This window comes from Oncorhynchus mykiss, chromosome 9, assembly GCF_013265735.2.
Source record: "Oncorhynchus mykiss isolate Arlee chromosome 9, USDA_OmykA_1.1, whole genome shotgun sequence".
NCBI classification, from domain to species: domain Eukaryota; kingdom Metazoa; phylum Chordata; class Actinopteri; order Salmoniformes; family Salmonidae; genus Oncorhynchus; species Oncorhynchus mykiss.
The window spans coordinates 76697013-76720352 of record NC_048573.1 but is presented as its reverse complement, the minus strand read 5'-3'; the positions used below and the strand labels follow the sequence as shown (position 1 = coordinate 76720352).

General features: G+C 42.6%; 1 protein-coding gene across 7 annotated transcripts in view; it reads right to left on the bottom strand.

Moving 5' to 3' along the window:
* Positions 1-203: 203 nt before the first annotated feature.
* Positions 204-23340, bottom strand: part of mbd1a (methyl-CpG binding domain protein 1a) — a 42059-nt gene continuing 18922 nt past the window's right edge. For 4 of the 7 annotated variants that reach the window (XM_036989096.1, XM_036989095.1, XM_036989097.1 and 1 more), the window contains 14 exons: positions 22011-22103; positions 20700-20759; positions 18876-19004; positions 18711-18755; positions 18417-18470; positions 14973-15044; positions 14698-14850; positions 11027-11479; positions 9604-9684; positions 6759-6863; positions 4530-4850; positions 2879-3097; positions 1592-1762; positions 204-1072 (listed from right to left, as the gene is read on the bottom strand). In XM_036989096.1, the coding sequence (XP_036844991.1) occupies positions 881-1072; positions 1592-1762; positions 2879-3097; positions 4530-4850; positions 6759-6863; positions 9604-9684; positions 11027-11479; positions 14698-14850; positions 14973-15044; positions 18417-18470; positions 18711-18755; positions 18876-19004; positions 20700-20759; positions 22011-22103 (2148 nt within the window). In that variant the 3' untranslated portion in view covers positions 204-880. The remainder of the gene's footprint in view (positions 1073-1591; positions 1763-2878; positions 3098-4529; positions 4851-6758; positions 6864-9603; positions 9685-11026; positions 11480-14697; positions 14851-14972; positions 15045-18416; positions 18471-18710; positions 18756-18875; positions 19005-20699; positions 20760-22010; positions 22104-23340) is intronic. The other 3 variants (XM_036989091.1, XM_036989093.1, XM_036989092.1) reach the window with 3 other exon arrangements.

Below are 23340 nucleotides of genomic sequence, written 5' to 3'. Positions count from 1 at the left end.
TGTAGAACACTTCACAAATAAAGGAAAACCCCCTTGAATGAGTAGGTGTGTCCAAACTGTTGACTGGTTCTGTGTATGTATAACGTTACTAGATCATAAATGAACGTTAAGCAGCCAATCTTCCATACACACATTGCTACCAGTCTGCGTGCGTGATACGTAGTCTACGAAATACAGTGATGACTGATAAACAAATGTTTTTAAAAAAACAAACAGATGGTCCAGAAGACAACCAAAGACAAGTAGTCGTGTTGATATCCCAGTTGCCCCCCCGTCATGTTGATATCCCAGTTGCCCCCCCGTCATGTTGATATCCCAGTTGCCCCGTCATGTTGATATCCCAGTTGCCCCGTCACGTTGATATCCCAGTTGCCCCGTGTTGAGAACTTTCATTTGTCTTAATGCCAACAGCATTAAGTGTCACATGCAGAAGTAAAAAACAGCACTGGTCTGCCTGATCTAATGGTAAACTACCAGTGATGTGTTGGAAGACATTTTTCAGTCATGTCCATAAGTAAAGTCAAAATTCTAGTCATAGAAATACAATGAATAGAATGATTTTCTAGCCATTCTATTTCTAAAAGCACCAAATTGAAATGTCAATGACACGCAGGCACTTCTGCGATGGTTGGAGGCGCACCAATTCACGTCCTGGTTTTCCAAAAACAAAGTCCTGTACGGTGAACCGAGCTGGTATGATGAGCAACCTGGCCTTGGGTCCCTGTATTTAGTTGGTTCCGTGAACTACACTTGCATAACAAGTAAACCTGCCTAGAGTTATGGCTTGGTGGGCTAACACAAGTTTAGGATTTAGCTCAGCAGGCTAACACAGTCTTGTCCCGGGGGTTCAAACCCTCTCCAGTCACACCCTCCAACCCTGTTACACCCACCCATCCTCCCCCAACTCCAGCTCAAATTCCAGGTCCTCCTCCTCTATAAGTTCCAGGTCCTCCTCTATAAGTTCCAGGTCCTTCTCCACGATGTTGTCTCGACACCTCTCACACCTCTCCTCCTCCAGAGGGACCAGCAGTTCACAGATGGCCGCCCTCACACAAAGAACCGGCTCCATCACCTACCGGTAAAAACGGGACATTGTAAAAGATAAAATATATAAAAAAAATAAATAAAAAGGTATTGCACAATGACATGTTAAAAGATGCATTCTAGAGACTTTAGTCTGCTTTTACAAACACCTGAAGATATAGTTTGGAGTGCATTTTCAGTTCTTAAATAACATATTGAATGTATTGTCCAGGGGGTGTCCTGGTACATCAAGAGGTCTCACTACAGAAACAGGAGATCGACTCCTGTTATATGGGGTGTCCTGGTACATCAAGCTGTCTCACTATAGAAACAGGTGATAGACTAGTGTCCTGTCCAGGGGGTGTCCTGGTACATCAAGAGGTCTCACTACAGAAACAGGTGATAGACTAGTGTCCTGTCCAGGGGGTGTCCTGGTACATCAAGCTGTCTCACTATAGAAACAGGTGATAGACTAGTGTCCTGTCCAGGGGGTGTCCTGGTACATCAAGAGGTCTCACTACAGAAACAGGAGATCGACCCATAGGGCAGGAGTCTTTCTGGCTCTCACCTCCATGCCCCTGTCCCCCAGGGCGGGCAGCCTGACGGGGAAGCCGGGGCAGACCATCAGGCTCTCCAGATCCAGCAGCAGAGTCACCAGCTGGGTGATGGTTCCGAGGCGGGGAGGGTGGACCTCGTACAGGGGGTGGGTCAGCAGCAGGGGCTGGCCCTGTACCGTCACCTGGTTGAAGACGATGCACAATAACAAGCTCAACTCCTCCTTCAATAGTTCACAAGCTTAAAAAGGGGGGGAAGTTCAGTATTTTACAACAATGTTAGATGGTTCCTCACCCTGAAAAGTACTCAATGGGGCCTGGACAAACTGTAATCCATGCTTCGGTTTTCTGTAAACAGACACTTGAAAACTTGCGAGGAACCATTCTAACATTAAGTTGTAAAATACTTTGGAGGTGAGGCTTTGGGTGCCGTCGGCCCAAAAGGAAAATCGGACTGATACAAAAGATAGGAGGTGTCACAGTTATGGATGGCGTTTCTGCCCTAAAGCCTTCATCAGTAACGAGACCAAAAGGACTAGTCAAAGGTAGTGCATTCATTTTAGGGAATTAGGGTGCCATCTTGAACACGGCCTAAGTTGAATTGAACTTTCCCTACCTGGAAGTATATTTTACCCCTACCTGGATGTCTCTTTTTCCCCCCCTACCTGGAAGTCTTTTTCCCCCCCTACCTGGAAGTCTCTCTTCCCCCCCCCTACCTGGAAGTCTCTTTCCCCCCCTACCTGGAAGTCTCTTTCCCCCCCTACCTGGAAGTCTCTTTTTCCCCCCCTACCTGGAAGTCTCTCTTTCCCCCCTACCTGGAAGTCTCTCTTTCCCCCCCTACCTGGAAGTCTCTCTTTCCCCCCCTACCTGGAAGTCTCTCTTTCCCCCCTACCTGGAAGTCTCTCTTTCCCCCCCTACCTGGAAGTCTCTCTTTCCCCCCCTACCTGGAAGTCTCTCTTTCCCCCCCTACCTGGAAGTCTCTCTTTCCCCCCCTACCTGGAAGTCTCTCTTTCCCCCCCTACCTGGAAGTCTCTTTTTCCCCCCTACCTGGAAGTCTCTCTTTCCCCCCCTACCTGGAAGTCTCTCTTTCCCCCCCTACCTGGAAGTCTCTCTTTCCCCCCTACCTGGAAGTCTCTCTTTCCCCCCCTACCTGGAAGTCTCTCTTTCCCCCCCTACCTGGAAGTCTCTCTTTCCCCCCCTACCTGGAAGTCTCTCTTTCCCCCCCTACCTGGAAGTCTCTCTTTCCCCCCCTACCTGGAAGTCTCTCTTTCCCCCCCTACCTGGAAGTCTCTTTTCCCTACCTGGAAGCAGAAGCCAGGTTGGATCTGGAGAACTGTGTCAGCCATGGTAGAGAGTTTAGAGCACTGGAGGAGTTGTATTAGAGGTCCCCTGGCCATGACCCCTACCCAGTGGGCTGGTAGCACCGTGCGGCGCAGGGCCCTCAGGAACCCAAACAGAGCTGCCTCCCTCTCGTCACGACAGGACTCGCTGCCGTCGGCCAGACTGAAGGTCTCTGTGATCTAGAGGGACGGTGGGGGTAGAGGGAGGAGTGAAAGAGAGAGAGAGAGTAATGACAGAGATGAATGTGAGGAGAGATCAAAAACTGGGTTAAATACACGCGTCAAAATACTCCCAAACACTTGATCCGAGGTTAATTTGGTTTGCCCTGTACAGAGAACCAATCCAATCATGTCCATGATCGATGGAGAGAGAGAACCAATCCAATCATGTCCATGATCGATGGAGAGAGAGAACCAATCCAATCATGTCCATGATCGATGGAGAGAGAGAACCAATCCAATCATGTCCCTGATCGATGGAGAGAGAGAACCAATCCAATCATGTCCATGATCGATGGAGAGAGAGAACCAATCCAATCATGTCCCTGATCGATGGAGAGAGAGAACCAATCCAATCATGTCCATGATCGATGGAGAGAGAGAACCAATCCAATGGAGAGAGAGAACCAATCCAATCATGTCCATGATCGATGAGAGAGAGAACCAATCCAATCATGTCCATGATCGATGGAGAGAGAACCAATCCAATCATGTCCATGATCGATGGAGAGAGAGAACCAATCCAATCATGTCCATGATCGATGGAGAGAGAGAACCAATCCAATGGAGAGAGAGAACCAATCCAATGGAGAGAGAGAACCAATCCAATCATGTCCATGATCGATGGAGAGAGAGAACCAATCCAATCATGTCCCTGATCGATGGAGAGAGAGAACCAATCCAATCATGTCCATGATCGATGGAGAGAGAGAACCAATCCAATCATGTCCATGATCAATGGAGAGAGAGAACCAATCCAATCATGTCCATGATCGATGGAGAGAGAGAACCAATCCAATCATGTCCATGATCGACGGAGAGAGAGAACCAATCCAATCATGTCCATGATCAATGGAGAGAGAGAACCAATCCAATCATGTCCATGATCGATGGAGAGAGAGAACCAATCCAATGGAGAGAGAGAACCAATCCAATCATGTCCATGATCGATGGAGAGAGAGAACCAATCCAATCATGTCCATGATCGATGGAGAGAGAACCAATCCAATCATGTCCATGATCGATGGAGAGAGAGAACCAATCCAATCGATGGAGAGAGAACCAATCCAATCATGTCCATGATCGATGGAGAGAGAGAACCAATCCAATCATGTCCATGATCGATGGAGAGAGAACCAATCCAATGGAGAGAGAGAACCAATCCAATCATGTCCATGATCGATGGAGAGAGAGAACCAATCCAATCATGTCCATGATCGATGGAGAGAGAACCAATCCAATGGAGAGAGAGAACCAATCCAATCATGTCCATGATCGATGGAGAGAGAAAACCAATCCAATGGAGAGAGAGAACCAATCCAATCATGTCCATGCTATATAGAGTAAAGAACAAAGGGAGAGAGATTAAAAGAGGGACTGACGGACAGCTCACCTCTGGAGTGACATCATCAAGAGTGACATCATGGATGACCTCGGTGGTCAACCCAGGCATGACCTTTGACCCCGTGACCTCTGGCAGGTCAGGTGGTCCGAGGTGGATGACGGTTCGAGGAATCTCGGCGTACAGCTCTACTAGTTGTTCCTCCTCGGTGTAGTCCAGTGGGGCCGTCTCTGTCCTGCTCATACGGTACGGTGACGAGGGCTCAGTAAGGGGCTGGTGCAGAGGTGGACCTAGTTGCTGCACAGCTGTTGGTTCAGATGTCATGTAGTTAACTGACGGGGGTTCAACTGCAGGCTCCAGGACTGCGGAGGCCTTGGGAGAAAAATAAAATAAAAACATTGATGAGCTGGTTTTACTAAATTGATGGACTAGCTGGTTTTACTAAAATTGATGGACTAGCTTGGTTTTACTAAAATAGATGGACTAGCTTGGTTTTACTAAATCAATGGACTAGCTTGGTTTTACTAAAATAGATGGACTAGCTTGGTTTTTACTAAAATTGATGGACTAGCTTGGTTTTACTAAAATAGATGGACTAGCTTGGTTTTACTAAATCAATGGACTAGCTTGGTTTTACTAAAATAGATGGACTAGCTTGGTTTTACTAAAAATTGATGGACTAGCTTGGTTTTTACTAAAATAGATGGACTAGCTTGGTTTTTACTAAAATTGATGGACTAGCTTGGTTTTACTAAAATTGATGGACTAGCTTGGTTTTACTAAATCAATGGACTAGCTTGGTTTTACTAAATCAATGGACTTGCTTGGTTTTACTAAAAATTGATGGACTAGCTTGGTTTTACTAAATCAATGGACTAGCTTGGTTTTTACTAAAATAGATGGACTAGCTGGTTTTACTAAATCAATGGACTAGCTTGGTTTTTACTAAAATAGATGGACTAGCTTGGTTTTACTAAAAAATGATGGACTAGCTTGGTTTTACTAAAATAGATGGACTAGCTTGGTTTTACTAAAAAATGATGGACTAGCTTGGTTTTACTAAAATAGATGGACTAGCTTGGTTTTACTAAAATAGATGGACTAGCTGGTTTTTACTAAAATAGATGGACTAGCTTGGTTTTACTAAAATAGATGGACTAGCTTGGTTTTACTAAAATAGATGGACTAGCTTGGTTTTTACTAAAATAGATGGACTAGCTTGGTTTTACTAAAAAATGATGGACTAGCTTGGTTTTACTAAAATAGATGGACTAGCTTGGTTTTACTAAAAAATGATGGACTAGCTTGGTTTTACTAAAATAGATGGACTAGCTTGGTTTTTACTAAAATAGATGGACTAGCTGGTTTTACTAAAATAGATGGACTAGCTGGTTTTACTAAATCAATGGACTAGCTTGGTTTTTACTAAAATAGATGGACTAGCTTGGTTTTACTAAAAAATGATGGACTAGCTTGGTTTTACTAAAATAGATGGACTAGCTTGGTTTTACTAAAAAATGATGGACTAGCTTGGTTTTACTAAAATAGATGGACTAGCTTGGTTTTTACTAAAATAGATGGACTAGCTTGGTTTTACTAAAAATTGATGGACTAGCTTGGTTTTTACTAAAATAGATGGACTAGCTTGGTTTTTACTAAAATAGATGGACTAGCTTGGTTTTTACTAAAATAGATGGACTAGCTTGGTTTTACTAAAAATTGATGGACTAGCTTGGTTTTACTAAAATAGATGGACTAGCTTGGTTTTACTAAAAATTGATGGACTAGCTTGGTTTTTACTAAAATAGATGGACTAGCTTGGTTTTACTAAAAATTGATGGACTAGCTTGGTTTTACTAAAAATTGATGGACTAGCTTGGTTTTTACTAAAATTGATGGACTAGCTTGGTTTTTACTAAAATAGATGGACTAGCTTGGTTTTACTAAAAATTGATGGACTAGCTTGGTTTTACTAAAAATTGATGGACTAGCTTGGTTTTACTAAAAATTGATGGACTAGCTTGGTTTTACTAAAAATTGATGGACTAGCTTGGTTTTACTAAAATAGATGGACTAGCTTGGTTTTACTAAAAAATGATGGACTAGCTTGGTTTTACTGAAAATTGATGGACTAGCTTGGTTTTACTAAAAATTGATGGACTAGCTTGGTTTTACGCACCAAGCTGTGACAATGCAATAGATTCCCAGTAAAAAGTCCCATTCAGCACCAGCTATCGAATTTGTGAATACGGTGATGATGATGTGTGTGTGACTCACTACCTGAGAAGCGAGGCTGGGGCCAGGGGTGATGGTGATTTGGTTGCCGTTCATCCTGATGAACTGGAGGTTGCCATGGTCGCCCTGGTAACAGCTCTGCGGGTAGGGCTGGGGATAGGGCAGGGATTTTAATACAATTATACTATAGATGCATACATTCAGCATTATGGTCAATTGAAATTGGTGTAATGCATGCTGAACGCGGAACGAGGGAGTTTGTTGTGTTGAAAGTCTCTGCAAAAAAAAAAGTGTTCTATTGAAAAAAGTTTGGTTACTAGCGACATGGTTAACCTCAGTTGCTGGGACCGCTACATCTGTCCAGGGATCCTGTCAACTAATAGTTTGAAGAGCTGAATGGTAGCTCAGCTAGCTTAGCTGCTAACTCAATATCAAGCTAGCGAGGGTTTCCTTGACAACTTGAACACAGCCCGCAACACGTTTAGCCCTTGCGGGCCTGCGGAATGTCCCGGGCCTTGTGGCTGTCTAAATCCCCGTTGCTGGCGTTTCCATCAGATCTGCCCTGCCTGGAATTACATGGAGTACCAGCGATAGCCTACCATGACATCCAAAACTAAAATGGAGTACCAGCGATAGCCTACCATGACATCCAAAACTAAAATGGAGTACCAGCGATAGCCTACCATGACATCCAAAACTAAAATGGAGTACCAGCGATAGCCTACCATGACATCCAAAACTAAAATGGAGTACCAGCGATAGCCTACCATGACATCCAAAACTAAAATGGAGTACCAGCGATAGCCTACCATGACATCCAAAACTAAAATGGAGTACCAGCGATAGCCTACCATGACATCCAAAACTAAAATGGAGTACCAGCGATAGCCTACCATGACATCCAAAACTAAAATGGAGTACCAGCGATAGCCTACCATGACATCCAAAACTAAAATGGAGTACCAGCGATAGCCTACCATGACATCCAAAACTAAAATGGAGTACCAGCGATAGCCTACCATGACATCCAAAACTAAAATGGAGTACCAGCGACAGCCTACCATGACATCCAAAACTAAAATGGAGTACCAGCGATAGCCTACCATGACATCCAAAACTAAAATGGAGTACCAGCGATAGCCTACCATGACATCCAAAACTAAAAGACGGAGTAATGGAGAGTTTCTTGATCACAGGTGGGGAGAAAAAAAAAGAGTGTTCTACAAGCAGTTGCTACCTTTACATTTAAGCAGATGCTCTTATCAAGAGCGAATCACATGAGCAATTAGGGATACGTGCAAAGCTGTCAAGGCAAAAAGGGTGGCTACCTTGAAGAATCTCCGATACAAAATATATTTTGATCTCTCTAATTCTCTCTTTCTTTCTCTCTCTCGGAGGACCTGAGCCCTAGGACCATGCCTCAGGACTAACTGGCATGATGACTCCTTGCTGTGCCCAGTCCACCTGTCCGTGCTGCTGCTCCAGTTTCAACTGTTCTGCCTGCGGCTATGGAATCCTGACCTGTTCACCGGACTTGCTACCTGTCCCAGACCTACTGTTTTCAACTCTCTAGAGACAGCAGGAGCGGTAGAGATACTCTGAATGATCGGCTATGAAAAGCCAACTGACGTTTACTCCTGAGGTGCTGACTTGCTGCACCCTCGACAACTACTGTGATTATTATTATTTGTTCTGTTATAATCTCCACCTGGCACAGCCAGAAGAGGACTGGCCACCCCTCATAGCCTGGTTCCTCTCTAGGCTGGGTTTCTGTACAGCACTTTGAGATATCAGCTGATGTATTTATAAAGCCCTTCATACATTTGATTTGATACTTATGTAAATGTGATATTTCAGGGTTTTTTTAACCCGTTTTTGCCTAGCAAAATGTTTGAAAGGTCAAGGGGTCAAAATCCTTTTCAAATGCACAGTGTATGTACACACACAGTATGTATGCATACGTACAGTTGAAGTTGGACGTTTACATACACCTTAGCCAAATACATTTACTCACTTTTTCACAATTCCTGACATTTAATCAGAGTAAAAAATCCCTGTCTTAGGTCAGTTAGGATCACCACTTTATTTTAAGAATGTGAAATGTCAGAATAATAGTAGAGAATGATTTATTTCAGCTTTTATTTCTTTCATCACATTCCCAGTGGGTCAGAAGTTTACATACACTCAATTAGTATTTGGTAGCATTGCCTTTAAATTGTTTAACTTGGGTCAAACGTTTCGGGTAGCCTGTTGTTCTGGGATTGATTTGCACAAGTACGTTCATCTCTAGGAGACAGAACGCGTCTCCTTCCTGAGCGGTATAATGGCTGCGTGGTCCCATGGTGTTTATACTTGCGTACTATTGTTTGTACAGATGAACATGGTACCTTCAGACGTTTTGAAATTACTCACAAGGATGAACCAGACTTGTGACGGTCTACATTTTTTTTGCTGAGGTCTTGGCTGATTTATTTTGATTTTCCCGTGATGTCAAGCAAAGAGGCACTGAGTTTGAAGGTAGGCCTTGAAATACATCCACAGATACACCTCCAATTGATTCAAATGAGCTCAATTAGCCTATCAGAAGCTTCTAAAGCCATGACATCATTTTCCAAGCTTTATATAGGCACAGTCAACTTAGTGTATGTAAACTTCTGACCCACTGGAATTGTGATACAGTGAATTATAAGTGAAATAATCTGTCTCTAAACAATTGTTAGACAAATGACTTGTGTCATGCATAAAGTAAATGTCATAACCGACTTGCCAAAACTATTGTTTGTTAATTAACAAGAAATTAGTGGAGTTAAAAAGTTTTAATGACTCCAACCTAAGTGTATGCAAAACTTCCGACTTCAACTGTACATTCGTATGCGTTGTTGGTCCTTACCTGAACACAGCTGCTGGGGTAGGGTTCCTCTGACCCAGATACACCACTACTGGGGTTTACAGGCATATAGGATGGAGACATCTAGAACCAGAGGAAGATAAAGAAACATCATATTGTGCTGGATAACAAATTCTGCGGCACAACTAAAATGTCCTTATTAATTCATTTAAAGGTAATGACCTCCATCTCATCTGATCCATACTGCAAATCATCCATTTTGTGACATTTAAAAAAGAAACATATATATATAAATAAATAAATAAATAAATAAATAAATAAATAAATATATATATATATATATATATATATATATATATATATATATAAATAAATATATAAATAAATAAAAATATATATAAAAATAAATATATATAAATATATATAAATAAATAAATATATAAATAAATAAAAATATATATAAAAATAAATATATATAAATATATATAAATAAATAAATATAAATACATAAATAGATATAAATAAATAGATATAAATAAATAAATAAATATATAAATAATATATAAATAAATAAATACATTTTTTGAACTATTTTAATAGTTGGATAGTTCCTTACTCATGATAATTACGTGTGTACGCCTTTAAGAGTGTTCCGCAAATTTAAAAAAACAAAGCTTCAGTAAAATAGATATTTAGTTATGAAACATTGGAGACAAGATGGTTTTCTGTAAAAAAAGGTGCAACTGTGGACACAAAGCAACGCTCCATTTGTTTCTATGGCAGAGGCTATGGTACAGCTAAGCCTAAAATCAGACTTGCCTGTGCTAATGGTTCTCCCCTTTGTTCCTCAAATTATCCTAATGTAACAGCAGCCTGAGCAGACTGGACTGGACACAGCGATACAGATGTCACCACATGCAATTTAATGTATTACCTGACGCTCCCAAGTCTTAATTATATGTGCATTCCACCTGTCACATTTACAAGTGAGTGTTACATTTTTTTAAATCAAGATTAAGAAAAGTTCCTCCAGGGTCTAACCGAGAGAGCCCCCCCCTCCAGGGCCCAACCGAGAGAGCCCCCCTCCAGGGCCCAACCGAGAGAGCTCCTCCGGGGCCACATGGAGCGGCTGGGGATCCCCGACGAGGTTTGAAAACCCCTGATGTACAACAGAGGTCTCTAACTGGCGGCCCATGGGCCAGATGGGGCTTGAAAGCCGATTTAACGTGCCCCGTTAAAGGACAGAACAAAGATATGGGTGTGTGTCCCAATAAGCTCTCCTTCCTCCTGAAGTGTGCACTCGTTCACTACTACCCAAAATGTAAAATTATTGGATAGGTATAGGGCATGGGCTAGGGGTGTCCATATTACCGACCATTTCCTTTCAAATCCATGAAGGAAAGTGCACACTTCAGAAGAAAGACTAGGTTATTGGGACACAACCACAGAGACCGTCAGAGCTTACCTGAGGTATTTGTTCAGGCATGTCGTCGTCGTACTCCTGTAGTTCCGCCCATCCTTCTCCATCCTCTCCCCCTCCCCCAGGGCTGTGCTCCAACGACTGGGTGGTAACGGTGTAGACTGGTTCCTCTTCCTCCTCAGTCTCATCCGTCTCTGTCGTATCACTCGAGGAGACCTGGCTCCACACTCGTCTCCTCCGTTTGGTGAAGTGTTTAGGGTGCCGACCACGTCCCCTCCCTGTCCCAACTGTTGATCCACTTCCTGGTTTTACCATACGCCATTTTGAAAGTGTCCTTCCTAATAGTACATATCCTGCTCCACGTCCTACTACAGTTCCTGGTGAAATAGGAACACTTCCTGGAAGTACACTTCCTAGTCCAATGGGAACACACTGGCCACCTGGGTCTTCTGTCAGGTGTTTCTTAAAGAAGCTCCCCATTAAGTCCCTTTTGGTGGGCTGTAGGGAGAAGACTTGTAATTACAAATACATACATACTACTGACAGCATAACGTCTATAAGAGGCATTCAGACTGTGTGTGTGTGTGTGTGTGTGTGTGTGAAATACAAAATTTAAAATCATATATGAAAAACAAATGTCACGAGATTTAGCGAAATAAACTAACACAAATTGAAAACACATTCTCTTAACCACCACATACCATAACCAAAAAAAGTACCATATACCATAAAGAACCATGAACAAAATACCATACAAAACCATAAAGAACCATACAGAACCATAAAGAACCATAAAGAACCATAAAGAACCATAAAGAACCATAAAGAACCATAAACCATAAAGAACCATGAACAAAATACCATACAAAACCATAAAGAACCATACAGAACCATAAAGAACCATAAAGAACCATAAAGAACCATAAAGAACCATAAAGAACCATAAACCATAAAGAACCATGAACAAAATACCATACAAAACCATAAAGAACCAAAAAGAACCAGATACCATAAAGAACCGTATACAGTAGAAGTCGGAAGTTTACACTCAGGTTGGAGTCATTAAAACTCGTTTTTCAAACACTCCACACGTGTCTTGTCAAAGTAGGACATCTACTTTGTGCATTCCACAAGTCATTTTTCCAAGAATTGTTTACAGACCGATTGTATCACAATTCCAGTGGGTCAGAAGTTTACATACACTAAGTTGACTGTGCCTTTAAACAGCTTGGAAAATTCCAGAAAATTATGTCATGGCTTTAGAAGCTTCTGATAGGCTAATTGACATCATTTGAGTCAATTGGAGGTGTGAAAAAAATCAGTGCCTCTTTGCTTGACATCAAGGGAAAATCAAAAGATATCAGCCAAGACCCCCCCCAAAAAAATTGTAGACCTCCACAAGCAAATTCCAAACACCTGAAGGTACCACGTTCATCTGTACAAATAATAGTACGCAAGTATAAACACCATGGGACCACGCAGCCGTCATACCGCTCAGGAAGGAGACGCATTCTGTCTCCTAGAGATGAACGTACTTTGGTGCGAAAAGTGCAAATCAATCCCAGAACAACAGCAAAAAAGACCTTCTGAAGATGCTAGAGGAAACAGGTACAAAAGTATCTATATCCACAGTGAAACGAGTCCTATATCGACATAACCTGAAAGGCCGCTCAGCAAGGAAGAAGCTACTGCTCCAAAATTGCCATAAAAAAGCCAGACTACGGTTTGCAACTGCACATGGGGACAAAGATCGTACTTTTTGGAGAAATGTCCTCTGGTCTGATGAAACAAAAATAGAACTGTTTGGCCATAATGACCATCGTTATTTTTGGAGGAAAAATGGAGAGCCTTGCAAGACGTAGAACACCATCCCAACCGTGAAGCCCGGGGGTGGCAGCATCATGTTGTGGGGGTGCTTTGCTGCAGGAGGGACTGGTGCACTTCACAAAATAGATGGCATCATGAGGCAAGAAAATTATGTGGATATATTGAAGCAACATCTCAAGACATCAGTCAGGAAGCTTGGTTGCAAATGGGTCTTCCAAATGGACAATGACCCCAAGCATACTTCCAAAGTTGTGGAAAAATGGCTTGAGGCCAACAAAGTCAAGGTATTGGAGTGGCCATCACAAAGCCCTGACCTCAATCCTATGGAACATTTGTGGACAGAACTGAAAAAGCGTGTGCGAGCAAGGAGGCCTACAAACCTGACTCCGTTACACCAGCTCTGTCAGGAATAATGGGCCAAAATTCACCAATTTATTGTGGGAAGCTTGTGTAAGGCTCCCCGAAACGTTTGACCCAAGTTAAACTATTTAAAGGCAATGCTACCAAATACTAATTGAGTAAATGTATGTACACTTCTGACCCACTGGGAATGTGACGAAATAAATAAAAGCTGAAATAAATAATTCACTCTAATATTATTCTGACATTTCACATTCTTAAAATAAAGTGGTGGGGCCGGTAGGGATATCCTTGTCTCATCTCGTTCCTCTGGCGGGCCGGGCGCAGTGCACGTTAACCAAGGTCGCCAGATGCACAGTGTTTCCTCCGACACATTGGTGCGGCTGGCTTCCGGGTTGGATGGCGCTGTGTTAAGAAGCATGGCTTTCGACCTTCGTCTCTCCCGAGCCCGTACGTACGGGAGTTGTCGCGATGAGACAAGATAGTAACTACTAACAATTGGACGCCACGAAATTTGGGAGAAAAAGGGGGTAAAACATGTATTTTTTAATAATAAATGAGGTGGTGACCTAATACAGGGAATTTTTACTAGGATTAAATGTCAGGAATTGTGACAAACTGAGTTTAAATATATTTGGCTAAAGTGTATGTAAACTTCCGACTACAACTGTACCATATACCATATGTACCATAAATGTACCAAATACACCAGAACAACACGTACCATAACCATATGTACCATAAAGAACCATATGTACCGTAAATAACCATATATACCATAACTATATGTGCCATAAAGAGCTGTATGTACCATAAATAATAATATGTACCATAAATAAACATACACCATAACTATATGTACCATAAATAACCATACACCAGAACCATATGTACCATACATAATAATATGTACCATAAAGAACCATACATCAGAGCCATATGTACCATTAAGAAGCAGACGCCATAACCATATGTACCATTAATAAGCATACGCCAGAACCATATAGAACCATATGTACCATACATAACCATACACAAGAACCATATGTACCATATAGAACCATATGTACCATACATAACCATACACCAGAACCATACACCAGAACCATATGTACCATACAAAACCATATGTACCATACAGAACCATATGTATCATACAGAACCATATGTACCATACATAACCATACACCAGAGCCATATGTACCATACACCAGAGCCATATGTACCATACACCAGAACCATATGTACCATACACCAGAACCATATGTACCATACACCTGAACCATATGTACCATACACCAGAACCATATGTATCATACAGAACCATATGTACCATACACCAGAACCATATGTATCATACAGAACCATATGTATCATACAGAACCATATGTATCATACAGAACCATATGTACCATACACCAGAACCATATGTATCATACAGAACCATATGTACCATACATAACCATACACCAGAACCATATGTACCATACACCAGAACCATATGTACCATACACCAGAACCATATGTACCATATTAAGACAGCGACGGTACTTGCACTTCTGTTTCTTTTTGTTGGCCCCGCCGTTCTTGGGCTTGTCCAGGCAGTAGACACATTTACCACAATCTGTACGCCGACAGGGAGCACACTGACCACAGCCCTGAGTACGCTTCTTTAATTTACCCTGGGAGAGAAAGACGAGAAACACATAAAGAGGTCGTCGTACCTGGGCGAGTGAGCAGGGGGGGGGGGGGGAAAGAGAGGGGTGGGAATGCCATCTGGGACTCAAGTCTTCCACGGACTCACCGTTATACGTGAGATGTTAGTCGGCTCCTGCGGCGGCTCTTCAGAGTCACTTCCCTCGCTGTGGTTATACACCTGTAGGATGACAACAGGAAGAGAAATGTCACTCAAAACACATCTAGGGTTGTCACCTTGGATGCATCCCAAGTAGCACCGGATTCCCTACAGTGACTTTTTACACATTTTGTGATTGCAGTACCAATTAAAAACGAATTACATTTAGATTTTGTGGTCACTGGCCAACACACACACACACACACACACGTCAAAGTGGAATTGTGTTTTTTTTCTATTTGACATAATTAACTAAAAATGAAAATGCATAAATGTCTTGTCAAATATTAAACTCCTTTGTTATGACAAGCCTAAATAAGTTCAGGGGTAAAAATGTGCTTAACAAGTCACATTATAAGATGCATGGACTCACTCTGTGTGCAATAATAGTGTTTAACATGATTTTTCAATGACATCTCTGTACCCCCACACATACATCTGTAGGATCCCTCAGTCAAGCAGTGAATGTCAAACACAGATTCAACAACAAAAGACCAGGGAGGTTTTCCATTGGAACACAAAGAAGGGTTTGCCTGTTCTAGAATCTATTTTAGTATTCCAAAATCCAGTGAAGTTATTTTTTCTACGACCAGTACCAAAGTCCTTCACAGATTGCTCAGTTTGGTCGGGGGGGGGGGGGGGGCAGCTCTAGGAAGAGTCTTGGTGATTCCAAACGTATTCCATTTAAGAATGTTGGAGACCACTTGGGGACCTTCAATTCTGCAGACATTTTTCGGTACCCTTCCCCAGATCTGTGCCTCGACACAATCCTGTCTCTGAGCTCTACAGGCAATTCTTTCGAACTCAAAGCTTTTTTTTTTTTACTCTGACATGCACTGTGGGACCTTATATAGACAGGTGTGAGCCTTTCCAAATCATGTCCAATCAATTGAATTTACCGCAGGTGGACTCCAATCAACTTGTAGAAACATCTCAAGGATGATCAATGGAATCAGGATGCACCTGAACTCAATTTCGAGTCTCATAGCAAAGGGTCTGAAAACTTATGTAAATACGGTATTTTTAAAAATACATTTCTAAACACCTGTTTTCGCTTTTGGTCATTATGGGGTATTGTGTTTAGATGGATGAGAATTTTTTTGTATAGTTTAATCCATTTTAGAATAAGATTAAGCAATGGGACATTGCTGCTATAGCAGCCTCCACTCTTCTGGGAAGGCTTTCCACTAGATGTTGGGACATTGCTGCTATAACAGCCTCCACTCTTCTGGGAAGGCTTTCCACTAGATGTTAGAACATTGCTGCTGGAACTCGCTTCCATTGGAAGCCACAAGAGCATTAGTGAGGTCGGGCTATATTATATGATGTTGGGAAATTAGACCTGGCTCGCTGTTGGCGTTCCAATTCATCCCAAAGGTGTTCGATGGGGGTTGAGGTCAGGGCTCTGTGCAGGTCAGTCAAGTTCTTCCACGGGGGCCTCCCGAGTGGTGCAGTGGTCTAAGGCACTGCATCGCAATTGCTAGCTGTGCCACTAGAGATCCTGGTTCCGAGTCCAGGCTCTGTCGCAGCCGGCCGCGACCGGGAGACCTATGGGGCGGTGCACAATTGCTTCCGGGTTAAGTGGGCATTGTGTCAAGAAGCAGTGTGGCTTGGTTGGGTCGTGTTTCGGATGACGCATGGCTCTTGATCTTCGCCTCTCCCGAGTCCGTACGGGAGTTGCAGCGATGAGACAAGACTAGCTACTAATTGGATACCACGAAATTGGGGAGAAGGGGTAAAATAAAAATAATAATAATAATAATAATAATAATATTCTTCCACACCGATCTCAACAAAGCATTTCTGTATAGACCTCGCTTTGTGCATTGTCATGCTGAAACAGGAACGGGCCTTCCCTATGCATTCAGGTAACATGAGGAATGACTACCATCTCTGTACCCCACACATACAGATAATTGTAAGGTCCCTCAGTCGAGCGGTGAATTTTAAACACAGATTCAACCGCAAAGACCAGGGAAGTTTACCAATGCCTTGCAAAGGGATACTTATTGGTAGATGGGTACAAAATTAAAACAGCAGACATTAAATATCGCTCAGTTTAAAGGCTGTGATAGGAGAAAACTGGATGGATCAACATTATATAGGTGACTCTACAATACTAACCGACATGACAGAGTGAAACTAAAGAAGCCTGTACAGAATAAAAAAATATTCCAAAACATGCATCCTGTTTGCAACAAGGCACTACAGTAAAACTGCAACAAATGTGGAAAAGCAATTCACCTTTTTTCCTGAATACAAAGTATTATGTTTGGGGCAAATCCAATACATGAGTCCCACTCTCCATATTTTCAAGCGTAGTGGTGGCTGCATCGTGTCATGAGTATGCTTGTAATCGTTAAGGGCTCCCGAGTGGCGCAGCGTTCTGAGGCACTGCATCTCAGTGCAAGAGGCGTCACTACAGTCCCTGGTTCACATCCGGCCGTGATTGGGAGTCCCATAGGGCGGCGCACAATTGGCCCAGCGTCTTCCGGGTTTGGCCAGGATAGGCCATCATTGTAAATAAGAATTTGTTCTTAACTCACATGCCTAGTTCGGTTAAAGGTTAAATGTAAAAAAAATATATACAAACATTTAAGGACTGTAGAGCTTTTAAGGATAAAAAAATCCAAACGGAATGGAGCTAAGCACAGGCAAAATCCTAGAGGGAAAACCTGGTTCAGTCTGTTTTCCACCAGACACTAGGAGATGAATTCACCTTTCAGCAGGACAATAACCTAAAACCCAATGCCAAATCTACACTGGAGATGCTTACCAAGGAGACAGTGAATGTTCCTGAGTGGCCGAGTTTCAGTTTTGTCTTAAATCTGCTTGAAAATCTATGGCAAGACATGAAGACGGTTGCCTAGCAATGACCAGCAAACAATTTGACCAACAAACAATTTGCTTGAAGAATTTTGAAAATTTTGAAAATAATAAATGGCCAAATATTGTATAATCCAGGTGTGGATACATTCCCCCCCAAATTATTACTTTTGTCATTATGGGATATTGTGTGTAGATGGGTGAAAAAAAATATTGAATCCATTTTTTAATTCAGACTAACACCAAAACATGTGGAAAAAGTCAAGGGGTTTGAATACTTTCTGAAGGCACTGTATATAGTGCACTATACTATATAGGGCATATGGTGCCAGTTGGGGCACAGGCCTTGTCACACACCTAATAATAATGCACTGTATCCATGTGGGTGGTGTCCCTCAAGGCTCTACTCTCAGGTCCTCTGCGTTTCATTATTTATATAATTGAGTGGCATATCCATTATATAGGTGACGACAGACAACGTCTTAGCCTCCCATTAGAAAGAAGTCTTCTGAACTCAATGGGACTTCCTGGTTAAATAAATACGTTTAATATTTTTTAAAAACTCACAATTTTCTCTGGCTTCCACTCTACTTCCTCCTCCTTCTCTTTCACCCGTACCTTCTGTAAAAAGACATGGGTTTGCTAGCCTATGCAATTGTTTTATTTGCCGAGTATATTGTGTTTACACCCCTCTTACGCTAAATTCATAAATCTAAGGGTTAGACCCACCCGTACATCAACTGACTTAATTGTCCCCATGGGGACATTTTGTTGCAGTGTCAAGTACACGTTTAACGTGGCGTTTAAATACAAAACAAAATTGACAAACACCCATATTAAAATAAATTCATAAATACAAACCTTTCTCTGTGGTTTCAACTGTTGTTTTTCTTCCTCTTTGACCTTCTGGAAGATTTCACATCATGAGAAATTCAATTGACATATCATCCAAATGCTTTTTGGTACGCAAGGACAGTGACAACCAAAACCAACCAATTACCATCAATTCAGTCAATCAACAAATACCTGTTGAGGAGTCCTCATCTTCTTCTGTGGCTTTTCTTCTACTTCTTCCTCCTCCTCCTCTTCTTCCTCCTCCTCTTCCTCCTCCTCCTCTTCCAGTTCTTTCACAGATTCTTTCATCTTGGCTTTTCTCTGTGGGGACAACAGAACAATATTGACCTTATCTGTGGCCTACAATTGTGTTAACTTTCCCCAAATCCCGATTGGAGGATTCATGGATTTCCTGCTAATTCCATCCTGAATGCAGGATGTCTTCCAACAGAGTGTTACATATATATAGATTTTTTAAATTATCTCGAGCGCATTCAGAACGGATTCAGACCCCTTGATATTTTGTTATGTTATATATATATATATATATAACGGATGTGAAACGGCTAGCTTAGTTAGCGTGGGCGCTAAATAGCGTTTCAATCAGTGACGTCACTTGCTCTGAGACCTTGAAGTAGTAGTTCCCCTTGCTCTGCAAGGGCCGCGGCTTTTGTGGAGCGATGGGTAACGATGCTTCGAGGGTGACTGTTGATGTGTGCAGAAGGTCCCTGGTTCGCGCCCGGGTATGGGCGAGGGACGGTCTAAATTTGTACTGTTACACATACATACATACATACATACATACATACATATATATATATATGTAGACTAACACCAAAATATATATATATTGTAAAATGTATTAAATAAATGTTTTTTTCATCAATCCACACACAACCCCATAACGACAAAGCGAAAGCGTTTTTTAAAAATAAATGCTAGCACATTTATTAGCAATAAAAAAACAGAAAAACCTTATTCAGGTTTTTAAGTATTCAGACCCTTCGCTATGAGTCTCAAAAATGAGCTCAGGTGCATCCTGAACCTTCCAGAAGGACAACCATCTCTGCAACACTCCACCAATCAGGAGTTTATGGTAGAGTGGCCAGACGGAAGCTGCTCATCAGTTAAAAGCCACATGACAGCCCGCTTGGAGTTTGCCAAAAGGAACCTAAAGGACTCTCAGACCATGAGAAACAAGATTCTCTGGTCTGATAAAACCAAGATTGAACTCTTCGGCCTGAATGCCAAGCGTCACGTCTGGAGGAAACCTCGCACCATCCCTACGGTAAAGCATGGTGGTGGCAGCATCCTGCCGTGGGGATGTTTTTCAGTGGCAGGGACTGGGAGACGAGTCAGGATCGAGGCAAATACGAACAGAACAAAGTACAGAGAGATCCTTGATGGAAACCTGCTCCAGAGCACTCAGGACCTCAGACTGGGGGGGTCACCTGCCAACAGGACAATGACCCTAAGCAAACAGCCAAGACAACGCGTGATTGACCCAGCCAGAGCCCGGACTTGAACCCGATCGAACATCTCTGGAGAGATCTGAAAATAGCTGTTCAGCAACGCTCCCCATCAAACCTGACAGCTTGAGAGAAACTCCCCAAATACAGGTGTGCCAAGCTTGTCGTGTCATACCCAAGAAGACTCGAGGCTGTAATCGCTGCCAAAGGTGCTTCAACAAAGTACTGCGTAAAGGGTCTAAATACTTATGTAAAAGTATTATATAATTTATTTTAAATTAGTAACAAAATTGTAAAAAACGTTTTTCTTTGTCATTATGGGGTATTGTGTGTAGACTGTTGAGGTGTAACTTTGCATTAGGACTTTTGATGTCTATGCAAATCCCTAATGTCCAGGTGGTTGTTTATGCTACCCTACCCTTCCAGAAAGAAAACCAAAATACAATTGTTCCTCTTTGAAAAGCTTTGTTAGTTAAAAATTGTAATTTAAAGTTTACTTCCTAAATTGACTGGAATTGAAATGAAATGGTCCAACCCTACATCTTACCGATATACTAGGTCTCCTGGTGACCTTGGTTGATTTGTGTCCAAACCGCTTACGCTTCATCTGAAAAACAAACCAAGAGCAGATGAGGAGTACCTTATCAAAACACACATCATAAAAAAACATGCTAATTCCATCTGGAATTAATACTTATAATTATTATTTTTTTTAAGTATATTTTTGGAGTGCTGTCAATTTCATTCATTTAGTACGCCTCCCCAATGGCAACACTTTCCCTATATAGTGCACTACTTTCTACCAGAACCCTATGGGCCCTGATCAGAAGTAGTGCAATAAATAGGCAATAGGGTGCCATTTGGGATGCGCACACTTAAAATATGGTATACATTAAAAACCACCTTAGCGTACCTTAGTGTAAAGTGGAGTCAGGTTAAAAAGCGTACCTTAGTGTAAAGTAGAGTCAGGTTAAAAAGCGTACCTTAGTGTAAAGTAGAGTCAGGTTAAAAAGCGTACCTTAGCGTAAAGTGGAGGCAGGTTAAAAAGCGTACCTTAGTGTAAAGTAGAGTCAGGTTAAAAAGCGTACCTTAGTGTAAAGTAGAGTCAGGTTAAAAAGCGTACCTTAGTGTAAAGTAGAGTCAGGTTAAAAAGCGTACCTTAGTGTAAAGTGGAGTCAGGTTAAAAAGCGTACCTTAGTGTAAAGTGGAGTCAGGTTAAAAAGCGTACCTTAGTGTAAAGTGGAGGCAGGTTAAAAAGCGTACCTTAGTGTAAAGTGGAGTCAGGTTAAAAAGCGTACCTTAGTGTAAAGTGGAGTCAGGTTAAAAAGCGTACCTTAGTGTAAAGTGGAGTCAGGTTAAAAAGCGTACCTTAGTGTAAAGTGGAGTCAGGTTAAAAAGCGTACCTTAGTGTAAAGTGGAGTCAGGTTAAAAAGCGTACCTTAGTGTAAAGTGGAGTCAGGTTGAAAAGCGTACCTTAGTGTAAAGTGGAGTCAGGTTAAAAAGCGTACCTTAGTGTAAAGTAGAGTCAGGTTAAAGAGCGTACCTTAGTGTAAAGTGGAGTCAGGTTAAAAAGCGTACCTTAGTGTAAAGTGGAGTCAGGTTAAAAAGCGTACCTTAGTGTAAAGTGGAGTCAGGTTAAAGAGCGTACCTTAGTGTAAAGTGGAGTCAGGTTAAAAAGCGTACCTTAGTGTAAAGTGGAGTCAGGTTAAAGAGCGTACCTTAGTGTAAAGTGGAGTCAGGTTAAAAAGCGTACCTTAGTGTAAAGTAGAGTCAGGTTAAAAAGCGTACCTTAGTGTAAAGTGGAGTCAGGTTAAAAAGCGTACCTTAGTGTAAAGTAGAGTCAGGTTAAAAAGCGTACCTTAGTGTAAAGTGGAGTCGTGCCGCTGTTGCCGAATTCCTCTTCTTTGAACTCCAGTTGTTTCCCCCCTAGAACCCATTTATCCCCTCCCACCTGAGGACAGACCGACCAGCACAACACAGTCACTACAGCACACTACAGGAAGGGAAGGGAGGGACATAGCAACCAGCACAACACAGTCACTACAGCACACTACAGGAAGGGAAGGGAGGGACATAGCAACCAGCACAACACAGTCACTACAGCACACTACAGGAAGGGAAGGGAGGGACAGAGCAACCAGCACAACACAGTCACTACAGCACACTACAGGGAGGGAAGGGAGGGACAGAGCAACCAGCACAACACAGTCACTACAGCACACTACAGGAAGGGAAGGGAGGGACATAGCAACCAGCACAACACAGTCACTACAGCACACTACAGGAAGGGAACGGAGGGACATATCAACCAGCACAACACAGTCACTACAGCACACTACAGGAAGGGAAGGGAGGGACATAGCAACCAGCACAACAGTCACTACAGCACACTATGGGAGGGGAGGGACATAGCAACCAGCACAACACAGTCACTACAGCACACTACAGGAAGGGAAGGGAGGGACATAGCAACCAGCACAACACAGTCACTACAGCACACTACAGGAAGGGAAGGGAGGGACATATCAACCAGCACAACACAGTCACTACAGCACACTACAGGAAGGGAGGGAAGGGACAGAGCAACCAGCACAACAGTCACTACAGCACACTACAGGAAGGGAAGGAAGGGACATAGCAACCAGCACAACACAGTCACAACAGCACACTACAGGAAGGGAAGGAAGGGAGGGACATAGCAACCAGCACAACACAGTCACAACAGCACACTACAGGAAGGGAGGGAAGGGAGGGACATAGCAACCAGCACAACACAGTCACAACAGCACACTACAGGAAGGGAGGGAAGGGAGGGACATAGCAACCAGCACAACACAGTCACAACAGCGCACTACAGGAAGGGAAGGAAGGGAAGGGAGGGACATAGCAACCAGCACAACACAGTCACTACAGCACACTACAGGAAGGGAAGGGAGGGAGGGACAGAGCAACCAGCACAACACAGTCACTACAGCACACTACAGGAAGGGAAGGGAGGGATATAGCAACCAGCACAACACAGTCACTACAGCACACTATGGGAAGGGAAGATGGGAGGGACAGACCGACCAGCACAACACAGTCACTACAGCACACTACAGGAAGGGAAGGGAGGGACATAGCAACCAGCACAACACAGTCACTACAGCACACTATGGGAAGGGAAGATGGGAGGGACAGAGCAACCA